General features: G+C 32.5%; 1 protein-coding gene across 2 annotated transcripts in view; it reads right to left on the minus strand.

Annotated features, from left to right (window-relative positions):
• KLHL1 (kelch like family member 1) overlaps positions 1-21,276 on the minus strand; it is a 360,434-nt gene that overhangs the window by 198,459 nt on the left and 140,699 nt on the right. For both annotated transcript variants that reach the window (XM_047864918.1, XM_047864911.1), the window contains one exon: positions 2,109-2,305. In XM_047864918.1, the coding sequence (XP_047720874.1) occupies positions 2,109-2,305 (197 nt within the window). The remainder of the gene's footprint in view (positions 1-2,108; positions 2,306-21,276) is intronic.

The raw sequence follows: 21,276 nt of genomic DNA on the forward strand, positions 1-21,276 counted from the left end.
AGCTACGCCAAGAACTCCTAATTGTAATGAAATGTGCATAATTAAATGACTGCAGTTGGACTTTGATATTTTGGTTGATGAACTGTTTGTTTACATTGATTTTATATGGTTCATATCATTTCAATAGTGATACTATGCCTTGTCATGGAATATTTCAAAGGAAAATTTTGACAATAGAATCACAGAGCATGTATCTCTTTCTTTTTATTTGTATATTTTCATTTAATTTACCACTCGGCTTAAAGGATTAAAGAAGAAAAATAAAATAATATTGAAATTCTGTATAAGAATAACAATCAGAAGACTTTTAAATGGCTGACAGTCATTAGTGATTTGAAAAGATGTTGAATCTTAAAAGAAGAACTTTTTCATAAGTAGCAAGAACAAAGCTTAATGAGATTTACCTCATATAAATTCTTTCCTTGAGTTGAAAGGGAAAGTTCTATACTTTACAATTGGTTGTTTCAATAATTACAATCAAATCATTAGTAATGTTAATAGTGACAATAACAAAATTGGCTAGCATTTTCTAGAGGGCTTACTATATGCCAGACACTAGAATAAGAGCTTTTAGAATGTTCTGTCTAGGGTATGAAATATGATCAGTGTGAATTGTTGTAGCTGATTATTCTATTCTAGAATGGAGATAACATAAAAAACATCTCACACCACAAAGTTCACACATTTAAAGTGTACAATTCAAGTGATTTTTGGTATCTCTATAAAGATGTTAAAATACATATATATAGAAAAAATGAGAAAAATATAGACTTAAATTACTTTATGAGTATTTACTGACTGATATTCACTCAGTTTAAACCCATCATTAAAATGGTAAAGAGGGGTGCCTGGGTGGCTCAGTCGATTGAGCGTCCGACTTTGGCTCAGATCATGATCTCACAGTTTGTGAGTTTGAGCCCCGCATCAGGCCCTGTGCTGACCTCTTGCTGAGAGCCTAGAGCCTGCTTCAGATTCTGTGTCTCCTTCTCTCTCTGCCCCTACCCCGCTCACGCTTTGTCTCACTCTGTTTCTCAAAAATAAATCAATGTAAAAAATAAATAAATAAATAAATAAATAAATAAATAAATAAATAAAATGGTAAAGAAAGTCAAAGTTCTTGAAAAAATAGATCAGTTCATTTATACATCTAAATATTTTCCCTTACTATAGAAGTTTGCAGAGGTTCTGAAATCCAGTATGTACTATGCCAATAAATACTTTATAATATATACTTTAAGTAATGATATTTTCCCTGGACAAATCATACAGGCAGAGGCATACCAAATATAATGTGCTATAATGAAAATGCATTTGGCAGCTTGGGCTGCTATAACACAATACTATTGCCTGGGTAGCTTAAAGAACAGGAATTTATTTCCCATATTCAGGAGTTGGGAAGTCTAAGATGAAGGTGTAGACTGATTTGAGTTCCTGGTGAGGGCTCTCTTCATGGTTTATAGGAGGTCACCTTCTTACTGTTCCCTCACAAGGTAGAGAGAGAGAAGAGGCAAATTCTCTGGTATCTCTCCTTATAAGGGCACTAATCTCATCATGAGGGACCCACTCTTAGGACTTCGTCTAAATCTAATTACAACCAAAAGTCCCTATCTCCAAGAACCGTCACATCGTGGGTAGGCTTCAACATTGAATTTTGGATGATACAACTTATTCCATAGTAGAAATGTTGTAAGAAAAAGGCAAAAAAAAAAGTTGCTTTTTTTTTTCTTTTTTGTGGTACAGACTGGTAGCTCTTCATCAGAAAGAAAAGAAGAAAAAAGGGGCAGCTGTGGAAGTAGGTTTAAAAAGAGATATGACAGGAGTACTAAGAAAGATTAAACAATTTTAAAATCTTAAATAGTCTATAGTTGCTTTATGGTTTTATTTATGATTTATACACAATGTAGAAATAAGTCCATTAAGAACAGATTTTTTTTGCTTTGATATTATAAAATTCGATGTAGTACATTGTGCCCCATAATAGAAATGTGCCCAAGCCCATATAAAACTCATTTGAAACATAAAAAAGTCATTCAATGCAATGATAGCAATTGTTTTAACCTCTGATAATACAGCTATGCCTCTATTATGAAAATAGTACATTTCCTTACCATTGTGTAGCTGTGGGCCACCTTCATTAATTCAATGCATCCTTGAGCATCTGCGAAGGCTCGGATCCCCAAACAGTTGGATGGGTGCAACAGCTTCATGAGGAAGTGGCAGCACACTTCTACTACTTGAGGGAGCTGAAGAAGGCACGCTGCAGCAAGAAGGTTTTCAATGGTGTCTTCCTTTAACTCCAAGCAACCTAAACATTAAGTGAACAGAATCACGAAACTGTTTAGAACGATAACTTGCATGTCTCACCTCACGTAACATTCAAAATCTTCTAGTATGTACAAATGCCTTGTCAACTAAAATGTCTGTATCCACTTCAGCAGGAATTATGGTTGTCCCTTTTGTTGTGAATTAAGGAAAAAAAGGAGGCACAAGAAAGTTTCACAAAAACATGTCTAGAAGCTTAGGAGAGCAAAAATTTATGAAGTTTCTGACAATACACTTGTGTATATTAGTATGAAGCACCTATATGTGGATAATGAATACATGTATATGTACATGTCTTATATATACCTGTGTTGTAGATTGCTAATACTGTTTTTAACTCACTGTACCCATGGTTATAGTTTTCTGTAATTTTTCTTTCCGTTTAGTCAGTTCTCTTAACCTCAGAAAATGAGCTCTTGAGTATTTCCTCTTTTTTCTAACTACTGGAATAATTTATTAAAGAATTGGACTTTTTGTGGAATGTTTGTAAAACATTCCTGTGAAGCCTTCTGGGCTTAACTATTTGGGGTTAGGTTTTGTTTGGCAACTCAACACATCTTTAATAGGTTTACTTCCATTCAGATTTTCTATGTGTCACTCAGGATCGAGTGAGTATTTCTAAGTCATACAAACGGCCTATTCCATCTTAGTTTTTGTGGCACTGACTGTTACTCTTCACTAGAAATAGCTTCACGCGGGGCGCCTGGGTGGCTCAGTCAGTTGGGCGGCCGACTTCGGCTCAGGTCATGATCTCGCGGTCCGTGAGTTCAAGCCCCGCATCGGGCTCTGTGCTGACAGCTCAGAGCCTGGAGCCTGTTTCGGATTCTATGTCTCCCTCTCTCTGACCCTCCCCCATTCGTGCTCTGTCTCTCTCTCTATCTCAAAGATAAATAAATGTTAAAAAAATTTTTTAAATAAAAAAAAAAAAGAAATAGCTTCACGCATTTTCCTGAACATAGGACCAGGCCACATGATAACATCAGGATACATGTCAATGGACTAGGTGTAGAGGGATGTTGGTTACTACCACACCAAGGTATTTATGACTTGATTGTGCTCCATCCATGGTCTCTTTCTCTTCTACCAGCAAAGTAAAGATGGCATAAAACCTTGGTGGATGGAGGATGCACATGGTGTAAGGAGCCTGTGTGCCTGAATCTATACCAAAAACTATTAGTTTCAAATAATAACTCAATATTTAAGCTAATAATACTCAATAAACTCAAGTACTCAACTGTATATAATTTTATTGGTTTATTGGTTTTATTGGTCCTTGCAGTCTAATCTACTCTAAATTTTTAAAATTATTTTGAGTTTATTTTATTTATTTTGAAAGAGAGAGAGAGCACAAGTTGGGGAGGGCCAGAGAGGAGGAGAGAGAATCCCAAGCAGGCTCTGCACCATCAGAACAGAGCCTGATGTGGGGCTCAAACTCACAAATCATGACATCATGACCTGGGCTGAGATCAAGAGTCAGATGCTTAATTGACTGTGCTACCCACGTGTCCCCAGTCTACTCTAAATTGCAGTTTTAATTTTATTTTAATTAGTGTATGCCTATAATTATTGGAAATTTTTCATGCCATAGATTGTTTATTTTTACTGTCATTCTTATTTTGTTAAATTAACCTATATTTTCAGTGGATTGTTTAATCATTTCAGAGAATCAACTTTGGTGGGTCTCGTTAATGCATAATATAGAGTAATGGTAATGGACGTGAGTTTTTTTAGAATTATTTTTATTAATTTTGCTTAGAGATTTTTGGCTTTGCTAAATATGAAAGTTCTGGAAAAGTATTGCCTATTTTTATTGAAATGGTTTTTCCTCCTTACCTTTGCTTCTCCAATTTTCCCTTAGAGACTATTATCAAGGGCTTTGTATTGATCAAATCATTCTCTCCTCCCTATCTGTAGTTTCTTTATATATTCCATTCACTGATTATGTCCCCAATATATTTAATATTTCATTTAAACCTGATATGTAAAACTTTACAAATATTTCTTATTTACTTCTAGAAGTTCTCTCCATGAGAATTATTTGTATTAAAATTTATAATATTTTTATATCTACCTTTAATCCATGGATACTTATTTGGTATATCTAATATCCTGCTTAACCCTAACTTACTAAAAATTTAAATAACTTTTAATTGTAGAAATTCTACAGATGGGAATCACTCATTTCACAGAATTTTTAATTAATTCATAAACATTAATTTTTAATCCTAAGTTTTAATAATGTCATTCTTTTTCTTTGATTATGGATTCATTTTATTTCTACTGTTCTGTCTTTATTTTTTTATGTTTATTCATTTTTGAGAGAGAGACAGACACAGGGTGTGAGTGGGGGAGGGTCAGAGAGAGAGGGAGACGCAGAATTTGAAGCAGGCTCCAGGTTCTGAGCTGTCAGCACAGAGCCTGATGGGGAGCTCGAACTCACAAACTGTGAGATCATGACCTGAGCTGAAGTCGGTCGCTTAACTGCTTAACTGACTGAGCCACCCAGGCGCCCCTCTACTGTTCTGTCTTTATGTAACTTTACCACCTTTAGTTTTAATTATTATTACCCAAAAATAAGTATCTGTGTTCTACATTTAATAGCAAAATTTTGAGAATTTTAGATATCTTTCTGAGAAAATGTTCTAAATTTTCTAAATTTGAATGTTCTAAATTTTCTAAATTTGAATGTTCTAAATTTGACTGAGGTTTGAATTATCCAAACAAGTTTTATTTATATGGTTCTTTTACTTTTGCCTCAGTAAGACCTATATTGCATCCTCTTATATTCAATGATAGTTATTAGTCCCTATATAAAGGGGATATTTTAATTCATTTGTGCACTTGGAAGACAGGCTACATGAAATTTGAAACTCAAACACAAACTTATATGAATAAAATAACTGATGAACTTTTTCTTTCTTTTCTTTCTTTCTTTCTTTCTTTCTTTTTCATTTTCTTTTTCTTTTTGAGAGAGAGAGAGAGAGAGAGAGAGAGAGAGAGAGAGTGCATGGGCAGGAGAGAGGGACAGAGAGAATCTCAAGCAGACTCCACACTGACCATGCAGCTGGATCCCATGACCCTGGGATTGTGACCTAAGCCAAAAAAAGAGTGACACTCTCAACTGACTAGGAAACCCAGACACCCTAACTTTCATTATTAATATTCTATCATCTAATTGAAATTTAAGTGTGTATTCTTGCTAGCTAGAATTTATTTTCTAACTTTATGATGCTACAGAAAACTTTTTTTTATTTTTCTTTTTTTTCATCTAGCATGTTAGAAAAGTTGTCTACTTTCAAAAACATCTTTCAAGGACAGAATATTTATTAAGAAAGATCTTTATAAATAGACTGCCTTTATCTTTTTCCAAACCAAAGTTTTTTATTCTGGATTTTTTTTAACCTATAGTAATTTGTTAAGAATAGTACAATAAACACCCATATACTCTTTATCTAGCCTCCCCAAATGTTAACATTTTGCCATATTTTTCTGCGTGTGTGTGTGTGTGTGTGTGTGTATTTATGCTATAGCTACTCAATTACTGGATTATTCCAAACATTATACTTCACCCCTAAATACTTAAGCCTGTGTCTCCAAGAACAATGGTGTTCTCCTACATAACTACAATGTAATTTTTACACATATGAAATTGATAATATTACTAGTATTTACTATGATGCATATTTCCCCAAATGTCCAAATAATATGCTTTATAGATTTTAGTTTTAAATTCAGGATCTAATTAGGGCTTACACATCATATTTATTTGTAATGTCCTTTTAGTCTCCTTTAACTTATATTAGTTTTCCAGCCATTTTGTCATTCATGACATTTATAACAATAGTGAAAATTCCAGACTAGTTGTTATGTAGAATTTCCCCAGTTGTGTTAGTCATAGTATATCACCACGATTAAACCTAGCTGAAATCTTTTTTTGGCAGGGACATCATATAGGTGATATTGTACCCTTTTCAGTGCCTCTTATAGGGAGGTTCATTACGTATGTCTCATCATGGATGATGTTGTTTCGTAGCTTGTTTAAGTCAATGTCTGCTAGATTTCTTCATTTTAAAGAATTTTTTCCTTTATAATTAGTAAATAATCTGTTGGGTGAGGGATATATTTGCTTTCAAACATGACATTTCACCTATAACTTAACATGTTTAATAGTTAAAGAGTTTTATGTTTTATTTATGAGTGTCATGGAAAGAATAAGACAGAACAGGAATCTAAAGCATGCTTCCAAATGTTGCAAGGGATTTGATGAAGAAAGAAAAAAAAAGCACATAAACTGGAAACAATAAATTGAAAGGAACAAGGTATGGGAGAAAAATTAAAATACTTTTTATTATATATTAATTTCCAATTGAATTAGCTACCTAAAGTTTAATTTTAATTATAAAATAGGGACATTATCAATAACAAAATTTAGAAATAGTTATTTTTAAACTTACAAGATTTTAACAAATTTACAGGGTTCCTATTATTTGGATATTATCAACTAGTAGAACATTGAGTATCATAGGTCAATTTGGCAGAGGAGACATTTGTCAATACAGTTCTTCGAGGTGTTTATATTTCACAATATCATTCAATAATAATGTCAAACAAAATATTCATCTGAAGTTGAAGGATTCAGACAAGCTCAAATTATTTTAAGATAATCATGTCAGTGTAGTTATTGATATATATTTTAAGGTTTGTGAATATTGTAGTAAGCACAAGAATAAAGTATTCTACAGGTCATAGACACCTGTACTTTATAGATTTTGAATGATTTATGAAATGTGTACCTTTACTTGTTAAAATAAAAATATGAAATATAGAGGAGATAACATGAATACATTAAAATATATTATTATTTATAATTGATCATATGCATAACAGCTTTTTATAACATGTATATCTTTAAAACATCATCATGATTTAAGAACTGTAGAGGAATTTTACCTAAAATTTTTCATTAAGATTGCCAAGATATGGATATATGCTTCCTAGGATGGATCCTATGAAAATCAGATAAAAGAGATAAATGAAAGTAGCATGGCTTTTATAGATTCCATTTATTATGACCTCAGTACATTTGGAGAATGACTTCCTTTAATTTTATCTAATTGTTTTCAACAGCACTTATGAGGAGAAAATTCACACAATAGACCTGACCTACTATTTTTGAAAAGGCCTGCTTGTTAAGATTTGACCTTGACTGGTGTCTGAAAATGTACATTTCAAAGGGGTTCCTACCATTAACTAATACAAATTGCTCTCTGTACCTAAACTGTCTCTATAAACAATACGGTTTATGCTAAACACTTGCTTTCCTTCTGAGAATCTTGAATTTTGGTGCATGTCAAGCAGAGGCTGCCTATGTGATCAGTCCCCCCCAAAAACCCAGAAGACTGATTTTCTAATAAATCTCTCTGGTTGGAAACAATTCACATGCTTTGTCACAACTCATTGAAGAGGATTAGGTTTGTTGGGTGTAGATGAAGTTGAAGATACACTGTGACTTTTGTCTGGAAAACAGAATATTGTTAACATTTCAATTCATCCCAAATTAAACTATATGTTTATAATAATCATACTCAGAATTTCAGCAAACTTTTTGTAGAAATGAGAGAACTTATTCTAAAAATTCATATGCAAATGCAATGGCCTGGAATAACCAAAATAATTTTGAAAAAGAACAAAGTAGGAGAAATAATGCTACCAGATTTTAAGACTTCTTACAAAGCTACAGTAATCAAAACTGATTGGTACTTGTCTAAATATATACAGAACAATGGAAAAGAATAGAATCCAGAATTAGAACCACTCATAAAAAATAACTAGTTTTTGCAAAGCCATAAGACAATTTAATTTAAAAAGTATAGTCTTTGAACAAATGGTGCTGATACAGTCAGATATCCATGTGCAAAACTTGTATTTTCATTATAACCCATACAATTTATAAAATGTACTCAAAATGTTAATTCAGTGAAGAAACTTCAGCATTTAGCATTACATTTAGCATTACACGTGACTACTATTTGGAGAGGTTAAGCATGATCTAAGATTGGCATCCTTGTTGGTCAGAACCTGAGTCAAGTTTTGGAATACAGACTTAGATGCCCTCCTAGAGGAACACATTTTTATTCAAATTAAGGGCAATGAGTATGCAGAGGACTTTCTGATAAGATAGAGCAGGTAAGATAAAATGCAAATATGTCCATATGTCATTCCTTTCTTTATATCTTTGCCCTTTGGTAATACTCTTCTATACTAGCTCTGAGGTTGGCCATGGGAAATACCATGGACAAAGGAAAAGTGTAAAACATAAGGCAAGCAAGGCTTTGAAAGGCATTTCCTTTGTTGCATTTGAGACCTTTCCACCATCATGTCATTAAGTCTGAGCAAGCCTGTTTCATCAATCTGATGCCCTCTGTTAGGTGGTTATGCTGCTGACAGTCAACTGAGCGCCAATACAGGATTAAGCTTAGTTCCAAAACACTAGAAAAACTTCTCAACCAAGTCCAGCCAAATTGACAAGCTGCAAACTCATAAACTAAATAAATGGTTGTTGTTTTAATACATTGTATTTGAGGGGAAATTTTGGGGTCAAGCAACTGTTATGCATGAAATGCTAACTTAGAAAACACAAAATTAAACATGCTATAGGCTAATGAAAAATAAATTACTCAAAATTGATCATAGTCCTAAATGTAAAAAACTAAAACTATAAATCTTCTATAACATAGAAAATTTGTGTAACCTTAAGTTAAAGGTTTCTTAGATAAAATATCCAAAGCATAATCCATGAGAAAAAAATTGTTAAATTGGACCTCATAAAAATCACTGCAAGGGACAACATTAAAGGAACAAAAAGATGAACCACAGACTGGGAAAAAATGTTTGCAAAATCTTACATCTGATAAAGTACTTGTATCCAGAATACATAAATAACTCTCAAACTTTATAATAAGAAAAAAAATTAATAGGCAAACGATCTAAACAGATATTTCATAAAAGAAGATACATGGATAAAAAATGCTCAACATTATTAATGTTCAGGAGAATGGAAGCTAAAAGCCCAAGGAAATACCACCCTGCATGCATTAGCAGTACCGGTGGCAGTGTGAAATGGTGTATCTATTTTGGAAAACAGTTTGACAATTTCACCTCTCAAATGACTCAGTCGTTTTACTCCTAAGTATTAACCCAAGAAAAATAAAATAGTTGTGTTGATATAGAGCCTTGTATATGAACATTTATAGTAGATTTCTTTTGTAATAACCAAACACTGGAAACAACTGAAATGTTCATTAACAAGTGGGAGCAGATGAACAGACTGTATTACAGTACTTTGCTTTATCTGTGGGGTATGTGCTCCAAGACCTCCAGGGGATGCCTGAAACCATGGATAGTACTTAACCTTAAACAGTATTTACTGTTTGTCGTTTTACATACATAGCTCTAATAAAATTTAGTGTGTAAATTAGGCACAGTAAAAACAATAACTAATATATAATAGAACAGTTATAATCGTATACTATAACAAAGGATATGTGAATGTGGTCCCTCTCTCTCTTAAAATAATTTATTGGGCTGTACTCACCCTTCTTTTCTTTTCATGATGATGGAAGATGATAAAATGCTTCCGTGATGAGATGAAGGAGGTGAATGACGTAGGCATTGTGACTTAATAGCTTACTATTAAGCCTACAGACCTCTGACAACAAGTCAGGAGGAGGATCATCTGTTTGGGTAACTGAAACTGTTCAAAACAAAACTGCAAACAAGGGGAGACTATTGTAGATCTACACTATACAATGGAATACTACTCATAAAAAGGAAAGAACTATAGATATATGCAACATCATAGTTAAGTAGGCTTAGTGCAGAATAATTATGCTGAGTGAAAGAAATCAGACAAAAAATAAGCCCTGTGACTCAACTTAATTAGAATTCTTAAACATCCAAACTATTGTGACATAAATCAGATCATTAGTATAGGATGGGGCGAGTTGGGGCAACAAGATGGATCAGAAAGCATGTGATGGATATATTCATTACCCTGTTTGTGGTAATGGTCCTATGGGTATATACAGAGATCAAAACATCAAATTGTACATCATATATATATGTATGTGTATGTATCATGTATATCATATATACATCATATATGTATATACATATATTATTACATATAATTGTAATCATATATATGTGTATGTACATAGCATGTATATATGTGTGTGTGTGTGTTTCCTGTATGTCAGGAAATGTGTGTGTGTGTTTACATATGTATACATGTGTGTTTACATGTGTATACATGTACATAGCATGTATATATATGTGTGTGTGTGTTTCCTGTATGTCAGTTTCCTGTATGTCAATTATTCATCACTAAAGCTTTTAAAGAGAATAATAAAATGCCAACAAAGATGTTTAGTACCTATGTATTCTGAGGGCTTTAAGTCAAACTTTGCTGACAAAATTACAAAGATAGTATATTGTAATTTAGAGAAATTGAGGGTTATGTGTTTTTTTTTCTTGAAGTTTATAATATAGATAACATTATAGTCATGGCAGCTTCACATATGCAATTATCATTTAAAATACTTTATCAACATATTGTTAAAATAATCTCATAAATGTAAACCTAGCATATAAAATGGTGTGTGTGAATGGGTGTGTGTGTGCATGTTAGTCTCTTTACCTTGCCAGATAGATACTTGAAAAGTGATTCAGAGATATTATGTCAGTGTAATGAGCTAAAGGATATGTAAGATATTTGTTTGTAAGACCAAATAGTTCAAATTCAAATATTGAGTCTAGCATTATACTTCATAATAATTTAGATAAAATTTTAGCAGGTATTTCTCCTTCCTTTCCTAGAAAAATAAAGGCAGAGGTGGGGGAGAGGAAAAATACGAATTTTCACAGGTTGACTATAGATTAATTTTTTCAGGTTACTTATGGTAACTTTGGATGCAAATTTGGAGGATATAAGCATTGTGTGTTTCAAAGAGCTAAAATATTCTATTTTTCCACTTGGAATATGTCCAATGAAAAGACCATTTGTAAAAGCCAGAAGGCACACATGGAATATTAGTGAGTGTTGAGCTTGAATCCACACAAATTGAGCTACCTCGTGCATGATATTTTTCTTCATAGAAAATATATAGATATATACCAAATGGGAAAGTATACACGTTTTTACTTTAGGTGCCATAGAAAATCAATTTAAAAATATCTGATACTTAAATGAAACTTTGGGTACTGAAGGAGCCTATCACTGTAATAAGAGAAAGCCCTGAGAAATTTTCTTAATAAGGAAATAGTTATAATCTCTTTTGACAAAGGGATAGGAAGGTTGTCTCCAGAAGTGATTAACTGAAAGGCTCAACACATCATCAGAAGGTGACCATCTTCTCAAGTATGTTGTTGTTTCCCTCATAGCTGCCATAGTTTCAAGCTTCAGATTGGACAGAAAAACACCCATCGGAAGAGAAACTATTCCTTCATGCATGTTTCTCTTCAATCAGTGAAGAAATCTTTACTAAAAGTTCTCCAGAAGTCTTTCTCCAGGTTGCCTTAATAAAAATTGTATCACATGACCATGCTTACCTCAATAGTTAGCAATATGGTAAAACCCCAATAATTGATTTTGACCCTATATGAACTAGATTGATAGAATTAGAGCCACTCTCCCTTGAGCCAACTTGGGGAATAAGAATGGAATGCCTTTTGAATAGAATACTTCCAAATGTTTACTACATATATCTATAGCCTCACCTCAAGTAAATGTTAAAGTGACTGAGAATTCCAAATATATATCAGTGGACTTAAGCTGGTTTTCTACAAGAATTTATATTTACATTTACACTGTATTGGAATGAAGATATGTAAAATAAAATGGGGAGGAAAAAGTGAAGATTATAGAAGAATGGAAATGTATGATGATGTATTTTTAATGGACAAGTGATATCCTATTACCAACTGTGCTGTATAACCATATTTGATCTATAAAATCAGTTACATTAAAAAAGAATTCATTTTACCAGATAGATACAAAAATTGCCTATAAAGTCCATAAAGTAAATTAAATCTATCAAATCAATTTATCTATCCATCTATATCTATCTATCATCTCTATCTTCAGTAGAAAGAGAAGTAATATCATTACCACACTAGAACTGAAACAAAATTAAAAATTAATATTTAATTAATTCATAGAAATTCTTAAAAAGTAAACATTTTTCTTAAAATACTTTCAATTTATAGGAAACTTACAAAAATAGTACAGATTTCTCATATTAAATACCTACCTATTTTATGTTGTTATTAACATTTTACATTAGTATGATACCTATGTTAAATTAATGAACCAATACTGCTATATTATTATTAACTAGTCCATAATTTACTCTTATTTATTTTTATTTATTTATTTTTTACCTATTTAATAGCCCTTTCTCTGTTTCAGGATCTCATGCATGATACCATATTTCATTTAGTGTTATGTCTCCTTAGGCTCCTCTTGGCTGTGATAGTTTCTCAGACTTTCCTTGTTTTTGATAACTTTTTTGAAGAGTTCTGGTTAAGCTTTTTGTAGAATGTGCCTCAACTGGGATTCATTTAATTATGATTACACTGGGATATGGATTTGGTCTCATCACATGATATCAAGGGTACATACTGTCAACATGACTTCTCACTATTGATGTTAATTTTGATCACTTAGTATAGGCATAGTGGCCACTTTTGGGCAACCAACTGGAGCAATGGAAACCTGAATACAGTAAAAGGGCCCACAGTGACCCCCAGGGCTGAATACAAAGAGGCTCATCAGACAACCTACCTCAAAATATCCATAAGCCTTCGTTGACCAATGGGTTACTTATACCTGGACATATGTACCAAAAAAGGAAAAATCCATGTCTCCATACTTCCTCACCTTCCTCACTTTTCTACAGCCTGTCACCACTGCCTCCTGGCAGACAGTCTCTCCTTTGCTGTCCTGACCCCTGCTCCCTTGCAGTGTGCTTCTACCTCCTTTATTCTGCTTAGGTGATTTTTTTCACCACCCGAACTGCTGGTCTCCATCCAATTGGGTCGCCCAACAATAGAAGTAGTGTTTGTCAGGTTTCTCCACTATAAAATTACTCTTGGATCTCCTTTTCTCTATTGTGCTTTCTGGAAGGAGGTCCTTATGAATGGTCACACTTAAAGAATGGGGAGTTGTGCTCTATTTCCTTGATGGCATATTAATTACATAAATGATGTGGAATTCTACATGAGAGGTTTGTATATTCTTGGTTATTTATTTACTTACTTAATAATCTATATCATCAAATTCCTAAGATTTTTTGAGTGTTTCAAAAAAAAGCAGGAGAGTTAAGAGAATGTTGGTTTGTATCATTGTATTATTTTTAATAGGCTTACATATCTTTTTAACAGCTACCAAAAGCAATTGATTTTTACTGCACTTTAGACTTCTGCTACCATCAAATTATTTATTCCTTATTCTAATATGCTCCAATTACTGGCTCCCAGGTCTCCCTCTCACCTTTCGTCTGGAAGAAAATCTTGGTTTTTCTCTAAAAACTTATAGCAAACCAGTTTTATAAGACAGAATGACAAGCTATGCCTAGAATATTCTATAATCTTAGAGCTTATTAATCAATAAACAATGTCTTTCCTGTATTCTATTCATAAGAAAAGCACACTTTATGTTTTTTAACTAGTAAATATATCTCAGAGTTTAAGTGCTCACTGTTTGAAAAGTCAGGGAAATCTCTACGCAAGAACCCATGAAAGGGTAGTTTTAATAATAAAGGCTGTCATTTTTTTCTAATTCTAACTACACATCTTTTACTTTAAAAAGTCCAGGGGTGCTTGGGTGGTTCGGTCAGTTAAACATCCAACTTTGGCTCGGGTCATGATTTCAGAGTTCAGGAGCTAGAGCCCTGCATCCAGCTCTGTTCTGACAGCTCAGAGCCTGGAGCCTGCTTTGGATTCTGTGTCTTCCTCTCTTTCTGCCCCTCCCCTGCTCATGCTCTGTCTCTCTCAAAAATAAACATTAAAAAAAAAGTAATAAATAATTAAATAGTCCAATGGGTATCAGAACTAAAAAAATTCAGTAGTTCTCATTTACCTAAGTTGTTTTAAATCCAATATTCTCAAATATCTATGATTTGGAAAGAACAAGGAATTATTTACTGAGAAAAATCTTCACTTTTTCTGAACATACCTTTGACCCACATTCATACACAGGTGTTTAGCTTACTTGATTTTAACCATAGAATATACTCCTTAATTTTTAGTATATCATAGCTTATAACTCTGTCTTTAATCAACTACATAGATTTTTTTTCTACTTCTAGTACTTGCTGTAGGATTTAATCCAACTGAGGCTGTCACTCAATACTTAAGGAAATTTTGGTTGTGAGAAAAATGAAAAATAAAAAGGATCAACTCATATTTATACAAGTTATCTAAACTTGTACTGGAAGTAACAAAATTTGTCTACTGGTGTATCAAACATACCCCAAATATACTCACTTGGCTCTTCTAAAATTAAATACTTTAGGGTACCTTTAGATGGAACATATAATTTTGAGTTCAGCATCAGTAATACCATTCTCTTTAAATTAAATGTACCCATAATCCAACTGAGTTTGATCCCTGAGTTTTAATATTTTATTGTTTGATACATGAAATTATTAGTAATTTGTGTGTCTGGGCAACATCATTTGAACTTGAATCAGCCAACAGAAGAAATAGCTCCATAATTCATTATTATATCCACTTTTAGCAAATTAGTGAAGATGTCTGAAGTACATCATATAGTGTTTTACAAATATTCAGATATCCAAGGATATGCTCCTCAGACTTCAATATTAGAAACCTGTGTTTTTATTGAGTAAAATATTTGTTTTTATTTTATAACATAACTCATTATGCTTCTTTCTTTGCCTTGGTGACTGAGATGTTAAAACAAACTGGTGTGTAATTTCTATGAATACAACAGAAACTTAAGACTCTTACGGTGCAAATCATACCAAAGGTGGTGTGGATTTGAATTTGGATGCTCTTTTCGGTCTTTTTTACTTGAATTTCAATGCCTTACACATCATAGATACTTAGGCATGATATTAAGACTAAAATTATAGTCTTGTGCCTTCTGTAAATGACTTTTTATATTTGTTCTTCCTTTATTGTTCTACTTCAGTCAGAAAAATAGAGGGGAGATTGAAAGGGATAACTATAAGAAAATATAACTTGTCACTGGACAGATTTTACAGCAACATTGCATAGAAGTACGTGCTCATAGAACTAGGCTTGATTGAAGTTATCTACAAAGTTGCTCCATCTTGGGATGCTGAAAGATTTTATGCACTAAGTTGGATGGTTGTGATGTGGAAATAAAAAAGGCTGCAGTTTTGACATTTTATTACCTGGCAATCTCCCCAGATTGAGAGTTCTACCTGTGAAGGCAGCCATACACCCACTGCCTCTGTACTCCATGGCTTCTGAGTTGCCAGATGTTTTTTGTTTGTTTGTTTGTTTGTTGTTTGTTTGTTTAACAGATAACTTTCTTTGGAACACTATCTTGGCTCTCAAAATATGCTTAATATATTATCTTAGTCCTTTACTGCTATCATTATAGATCATTTCAGAGCTTTACCACTTTCATTTTCTGACTGTAAGTATTCATATTTTTCTTGAAATTTTCACATATAACAATCCATAATCATAATCAATATTTCTTAGCCTCAAAATAGTTACAAAGTAACTATGTAACTATAGTTACAATAGTAACAAAGGATATGTTATCATATGAATGTACAGTTAACTCTCCAATACATATCAAAACACTACCCTATACATTATTGATACCTTATTTCTCTCTCTTATGTATTTTACTTTGAAGTCATTTTAAGCCATTTTGTGACATGGCAAATTCAAATTAAATGCATACAAAAATGAGGTTTGTACTTGAGGTCCTGAATATATTTTCTGTAACTTAACTTGATAAATAAAATAATAATTTGTCAAAAAATGGTTAAATGTCCTATTATAGTAAAAATGCCCCTTTATCAGAAATTACAGCATGTAGTCCAAGAAAACACATAAAAACTATTAATGACATATATTTCTAAGTATTGTTTACATTTTGCAGACACGGATGTATCAGAAATGAAAATGTCATATGTTAAACAAAGTAATTTTTATAATTCTCACAAGAGAATTCTGCCATTACTAGTCCATATTTTCTTTATTGATATTTTATTCTGCACTATGCTCCCCCCTCAATGCTTCCCCCCCCACTCCCCTAAATATTTCTTCAGAGAAGAAGAAAGATGGGGTGGGAAATAGATATCAGACTTGCAGGAATGCCATTTAGTGGAATATTTTCTCTGGTGGAGGAATGTATGTGCTATGATGTGCCTAAGGAAGCTCAAGTGCAGTCTAAAGGAGTCAGGAATCAAGGTATTCCTTTATTATGACGAGCATACCATCCACTTATGGCTGAAATGTTTCCCCTGTGGGGTAACACCACCCATTATCTGAGGTAGACAAAGCATTTAAAATTAAAGTGCTTAGAGTTCTCATCATAAAATTTCCTGTCTCCAACATGAAGGAAAAATCTCTCCTGAATGAAAGTGGTAAACCAGACAAAATGGTAATTTCTGGAAGACGTCAGAAGGAGGCAGTGACTGGAGTTGTTTTATTTGCTTGTTTTTGTTTATTGTTTTCAGTTTTTTTTTTTATAATACAATAGTATCTGTGCAAAGAATCAGCTCTATCAAATTTTAAATGCAGAGCATTGAGAAATAGTCAAAACACAACTAAAGTAATATTTGAAAAGATGTGTATTGTTGAGAAACATATGTGAAGTTGGTGCTATATTTTTCCAACTGCACGACAAAACTGAATGTTATGAGGACAGAGATGTGTGTAAAACATCCTGAAAATGTTAAATGTTAAACATGTAGTGTTTCCTATAATTCTTCTTATTTACATAAAAACAACAAAACAAAATTATCCTTAAATTTGCAGTTATGAAATTGTGAATGTCCAAGCTTGAGGATGATATTTTAAATGGTGCTATTATCAATCATAAATTGTTCTCCATTTGTAGCATTGATAAACTTTCCTCAGGTTATTCATGATTTTGTATAAAATGAAATTAACTGTAAGAAAAAATTTTGTTTGATGGCAGTTCATACTTGGATAATGGAAGGTGGCAATTACATAAGTACATATAAGCAGCCTCTCTTTCATATTTATCAGTCAGAAGGTTGAATAACTTTAGATCTAGCAGAAAGCACATTGAAATGTCATTGGGAAAACTAGACCATGCTTTCACATCCATGTAATTATGTGGATCTGTCTCTAATAAGATATTTTCATTTTTGTATCTGACAGTAAGATTTGACTGTGTGGGATGGGATAAAATATGCTAAAATAATGAATGCAATATGTGATAAAAACATAATTAAAATATATAAGGCAGCAAAATTACAAGTAGGTGACCTAAAAAAATGTAGCACTAAAAATGTATATAAAATCGTACATATGAATTAGAATTCATATTATGATACTAAAGCATATAATAAATCAGTTCAAAATTAATAAATGTTGACAAAATTATTACTCCCTCCACAGTTCTGTCTTCAGCTTCATTTAAAAAAAATTTTTATTTGTTTTTGAGAGAGAGCACAAGGAAGGGAGGGGCAGAGAGAGAAAGAGAGACAAACATGGAATCCGAAGCAGGCTCTAGACTCTGAACTGTCAGTGCAGAGCCAAGGAGGGGCTATGAGATCATGACCTGAGCCAAAATTGGACACTTAACCGACTGACCGACCCAGACACCCTTCCAGCTTCACTTTTTATAATGGGTTGTACAAAGGATTTTATGAAACTAATAAAAATACCTTTTATGAATAATCATAATTGAGCACTGACAATATGCTAAGAATTATGCTAACCTCACTTAATTTTATTTAATTACTCTTTAAAACAATCCTCTTACTTAGACATTATTATTTTTCCTTTTTATAGTTGACTAATATTAAGACTATAAATCTAAGTAATTTGATTTCTGTAGGTATGAAATGGGGGAGCCCAAGGGATATAATAAAAATACTTGTGTAATAAGAAATAAGTACCTGCCAATTAGAATAAATGCCCAACAATTCAAATGACCACTGGACTGCAACATCTCAGTGAGTTCTGGTTGAATATTAGTCTTGGAAGTCCAAAGAAAACCCCACATATTTCTGATGTTAAATTCTACATGATATCACTCAAATGTAACAGAATCATGTGTACAGATATTTTGAGATTAGAGTGATGGTTCAATAATCCTGAGAAAATATAGTCAAATATAAGATTAATGCACAAAAAATACATAGCATGTATTCTTCACGCATGCTATAGTGGCATATGATTCATTTTCTGCCTTCCTAGCATCCAAAGCATAATGTAAGATCCAAAGGACATGTAAACAATTTTCCTGTACAATATCTAGTATGAAAAGGAAAATCTAAAAAAATTCTAAGATTGTGAGCAACAATAACATAAAATCCAAGAAGCCTTTTTTAAGAAGGCAAAGTTGATTATAAGATGAGACCTGAGAGATTTTCCTTACTTGGAGACCCAGAAAGCAAATGTGAGTTACAGGGCAGAAGAGACATAACCTTTCCTCTATCTCTAGTAAATATTAAGTTTCACAAAGCAATTTCTTTTTCAATCTGTCTATGAAATCCCATAGCATGAAGCCAGGATGCAGTTCAGTAATAACAATAACAGAACATTGTGAAATATTCAGAAAGTGTACATAATTTTCATTATTTATTTTAATACAAAATTTTCCCTAACTTAGTTTATATTATTCATTGTTACACACACACACACACACACACACACACACACACACACACGGGTTCTTGGGTTAATGAAAAGGGAGAAGTATGATGGCAATATACAACTGATTTATTTTTATTTTTATAATTTTTCCTTTTTTTCTTAATGGATATATAGGTTATTTCAGCACCCTATGGAAATTATTAATTCAAAATTGTAATTGATTGGTAATAATAATAGATAAAGCCAGTCTTTAAAGGTTCAATTTATTAAATTGAGGAAAGAAATTTTCCATGTAGTAAAAGTTCTTACTTTAAGACTAATATTCTGCTAATGTGCTTGCATAATTCATGCCACTTGAATTAAACCAGTAATAAAAATGCAACGATAATTTACTTTTAATTACAACAAAAAACTCTGAAGGGAGTTTAGAATATTCAGTCCAAGCTGACTATATTGATGTATACTTTTTTAATATTAAAACAGAACATTAAACATCTCAGCTCCTGTGTGTGTATATTTATTTCGTTCAAATGTTTTGAAGTAAGCAGAAGTCATTTTAACATTTGTTAGCATGTACTAAGACTTTAATTAACTTCAGTGGCACACAAACCTTTTTTTTTAAATTTTTTATAAGGAAGTTAACTCTTCAGTATGATGAAAGGTTTGCCATTTGGCAGTTTAATTTTCTACCTCTCTTCTTAATACCACTGTTAGATGGACAGCTTCCTTTATTTAAACCGTGTCCTTATCAGTTCTCTACAGGACCTGACACACTTAGCTAGTAACCCTGCAATCCCATCTCTCACATTTGTTAGAACTCTATTTCCTTACGCATCAATGAACACAGTATATTTTCAAGTATGTCCAGATAGTGGGGACTATGTAAAAGATAAACCAGAAGGAAATTTCTATCAACCTGAAAGCAACTTTAAAACACAGTGAACTCCAGAGCATTCTTTTCAAATATATTACATTTCCTCTTTCATTTTCACAATGTGATCATCAATTTTTGGCTAGAACTGAAATATGTGTGTGTACACATATCTACATATATATTTATTTATATACACAATCAATATAATAGTCTTCAAAATTTGCTTTCTACCCTTCTCTAATGAAGAAATATTAGACTGTGTATATCAAAAGTATGTTTAGACGAAACGAAGACAACAAAGGTTATTTTAAACCCTAAACTCAAAAGTCTCTCTATACTTGAGTGTCTTATGGTTTGTTTCCCTCTCTCTATTTTTTTTTGTCCCCCTATGTTCATCATTTTTGTTTCTTAAGTAGCACATATGAGTGAAACCATATGGTATTTGTCTTTCTCTGACTTATTTCACTTGGCATAATGCATTCTAGCTTGATGAGGTCCCAGTAGTTCACTTTTGCTTTTGCATCCAGTCTACATTTATATTTTGTCTTCTGGACCCTAGTGTGACCTGATTCATGCATTGTGCTTACATATTATTAGCTGAATTTTAGTTTGATTTTAAAAAACTGATATGCAATCTTATATATCCTTTGGATTGCAACTAAGAATTCAAACTTTAAATGTAAGGCAGAATTGTTAAAGGGCACCATTTTATAATATACACTGTTGCTTAAATGGGCCTTTGTTCTCTGAAGAGCTAAGATCATACTCAGATTTCTTGCTTAAAGCCATAAAGAAAATCCAATGAAAAGTTTTAAAAAGAAGAAATTTTGAAACACTTTAAACACCCAATTAAGAATTTTGGAAACTGATATGAACCACATATTAGATATACAATTATTTCTAACACCAGTGTAAATTTTCATTTCCTTTTCATTCTTGAGCTATGACAAGGTGTGAAAAAAAATTGACCTAAAGGTGCCTTTTAAGTAAAGCATATTTTGATACTGTAATAGACATTGTTTTTATCACTGTATCTTAATCCTTCAGACTTCTAAACATGTACAATTTTGTAAACACAAAGACCTTATTGATTTTCTTTATCCTATCTTACATATTGTTAGTATTAACCTTTTTATTATTATATATTTTTCCTTTAAAAATATTCATACTCGCTTTGAGCTATTACCATCACTGCAGTCACACTGGGTACCCAAGTTACT

Source organism: Prionailurus viverrinus, chromosome A1, assembly GCF_022837055.1.
Source record: "Prionailurus viverrinus isolate Anna chromosome A1, UM_Priviv_1.0, whole genome shotgun sequence".
Lineage (NCBI taxonomy): Eukaryota > Metazoa > Chordata > Mammalia > Carnivora > Felidae > Prionailurus > Prionailurus viverrinus.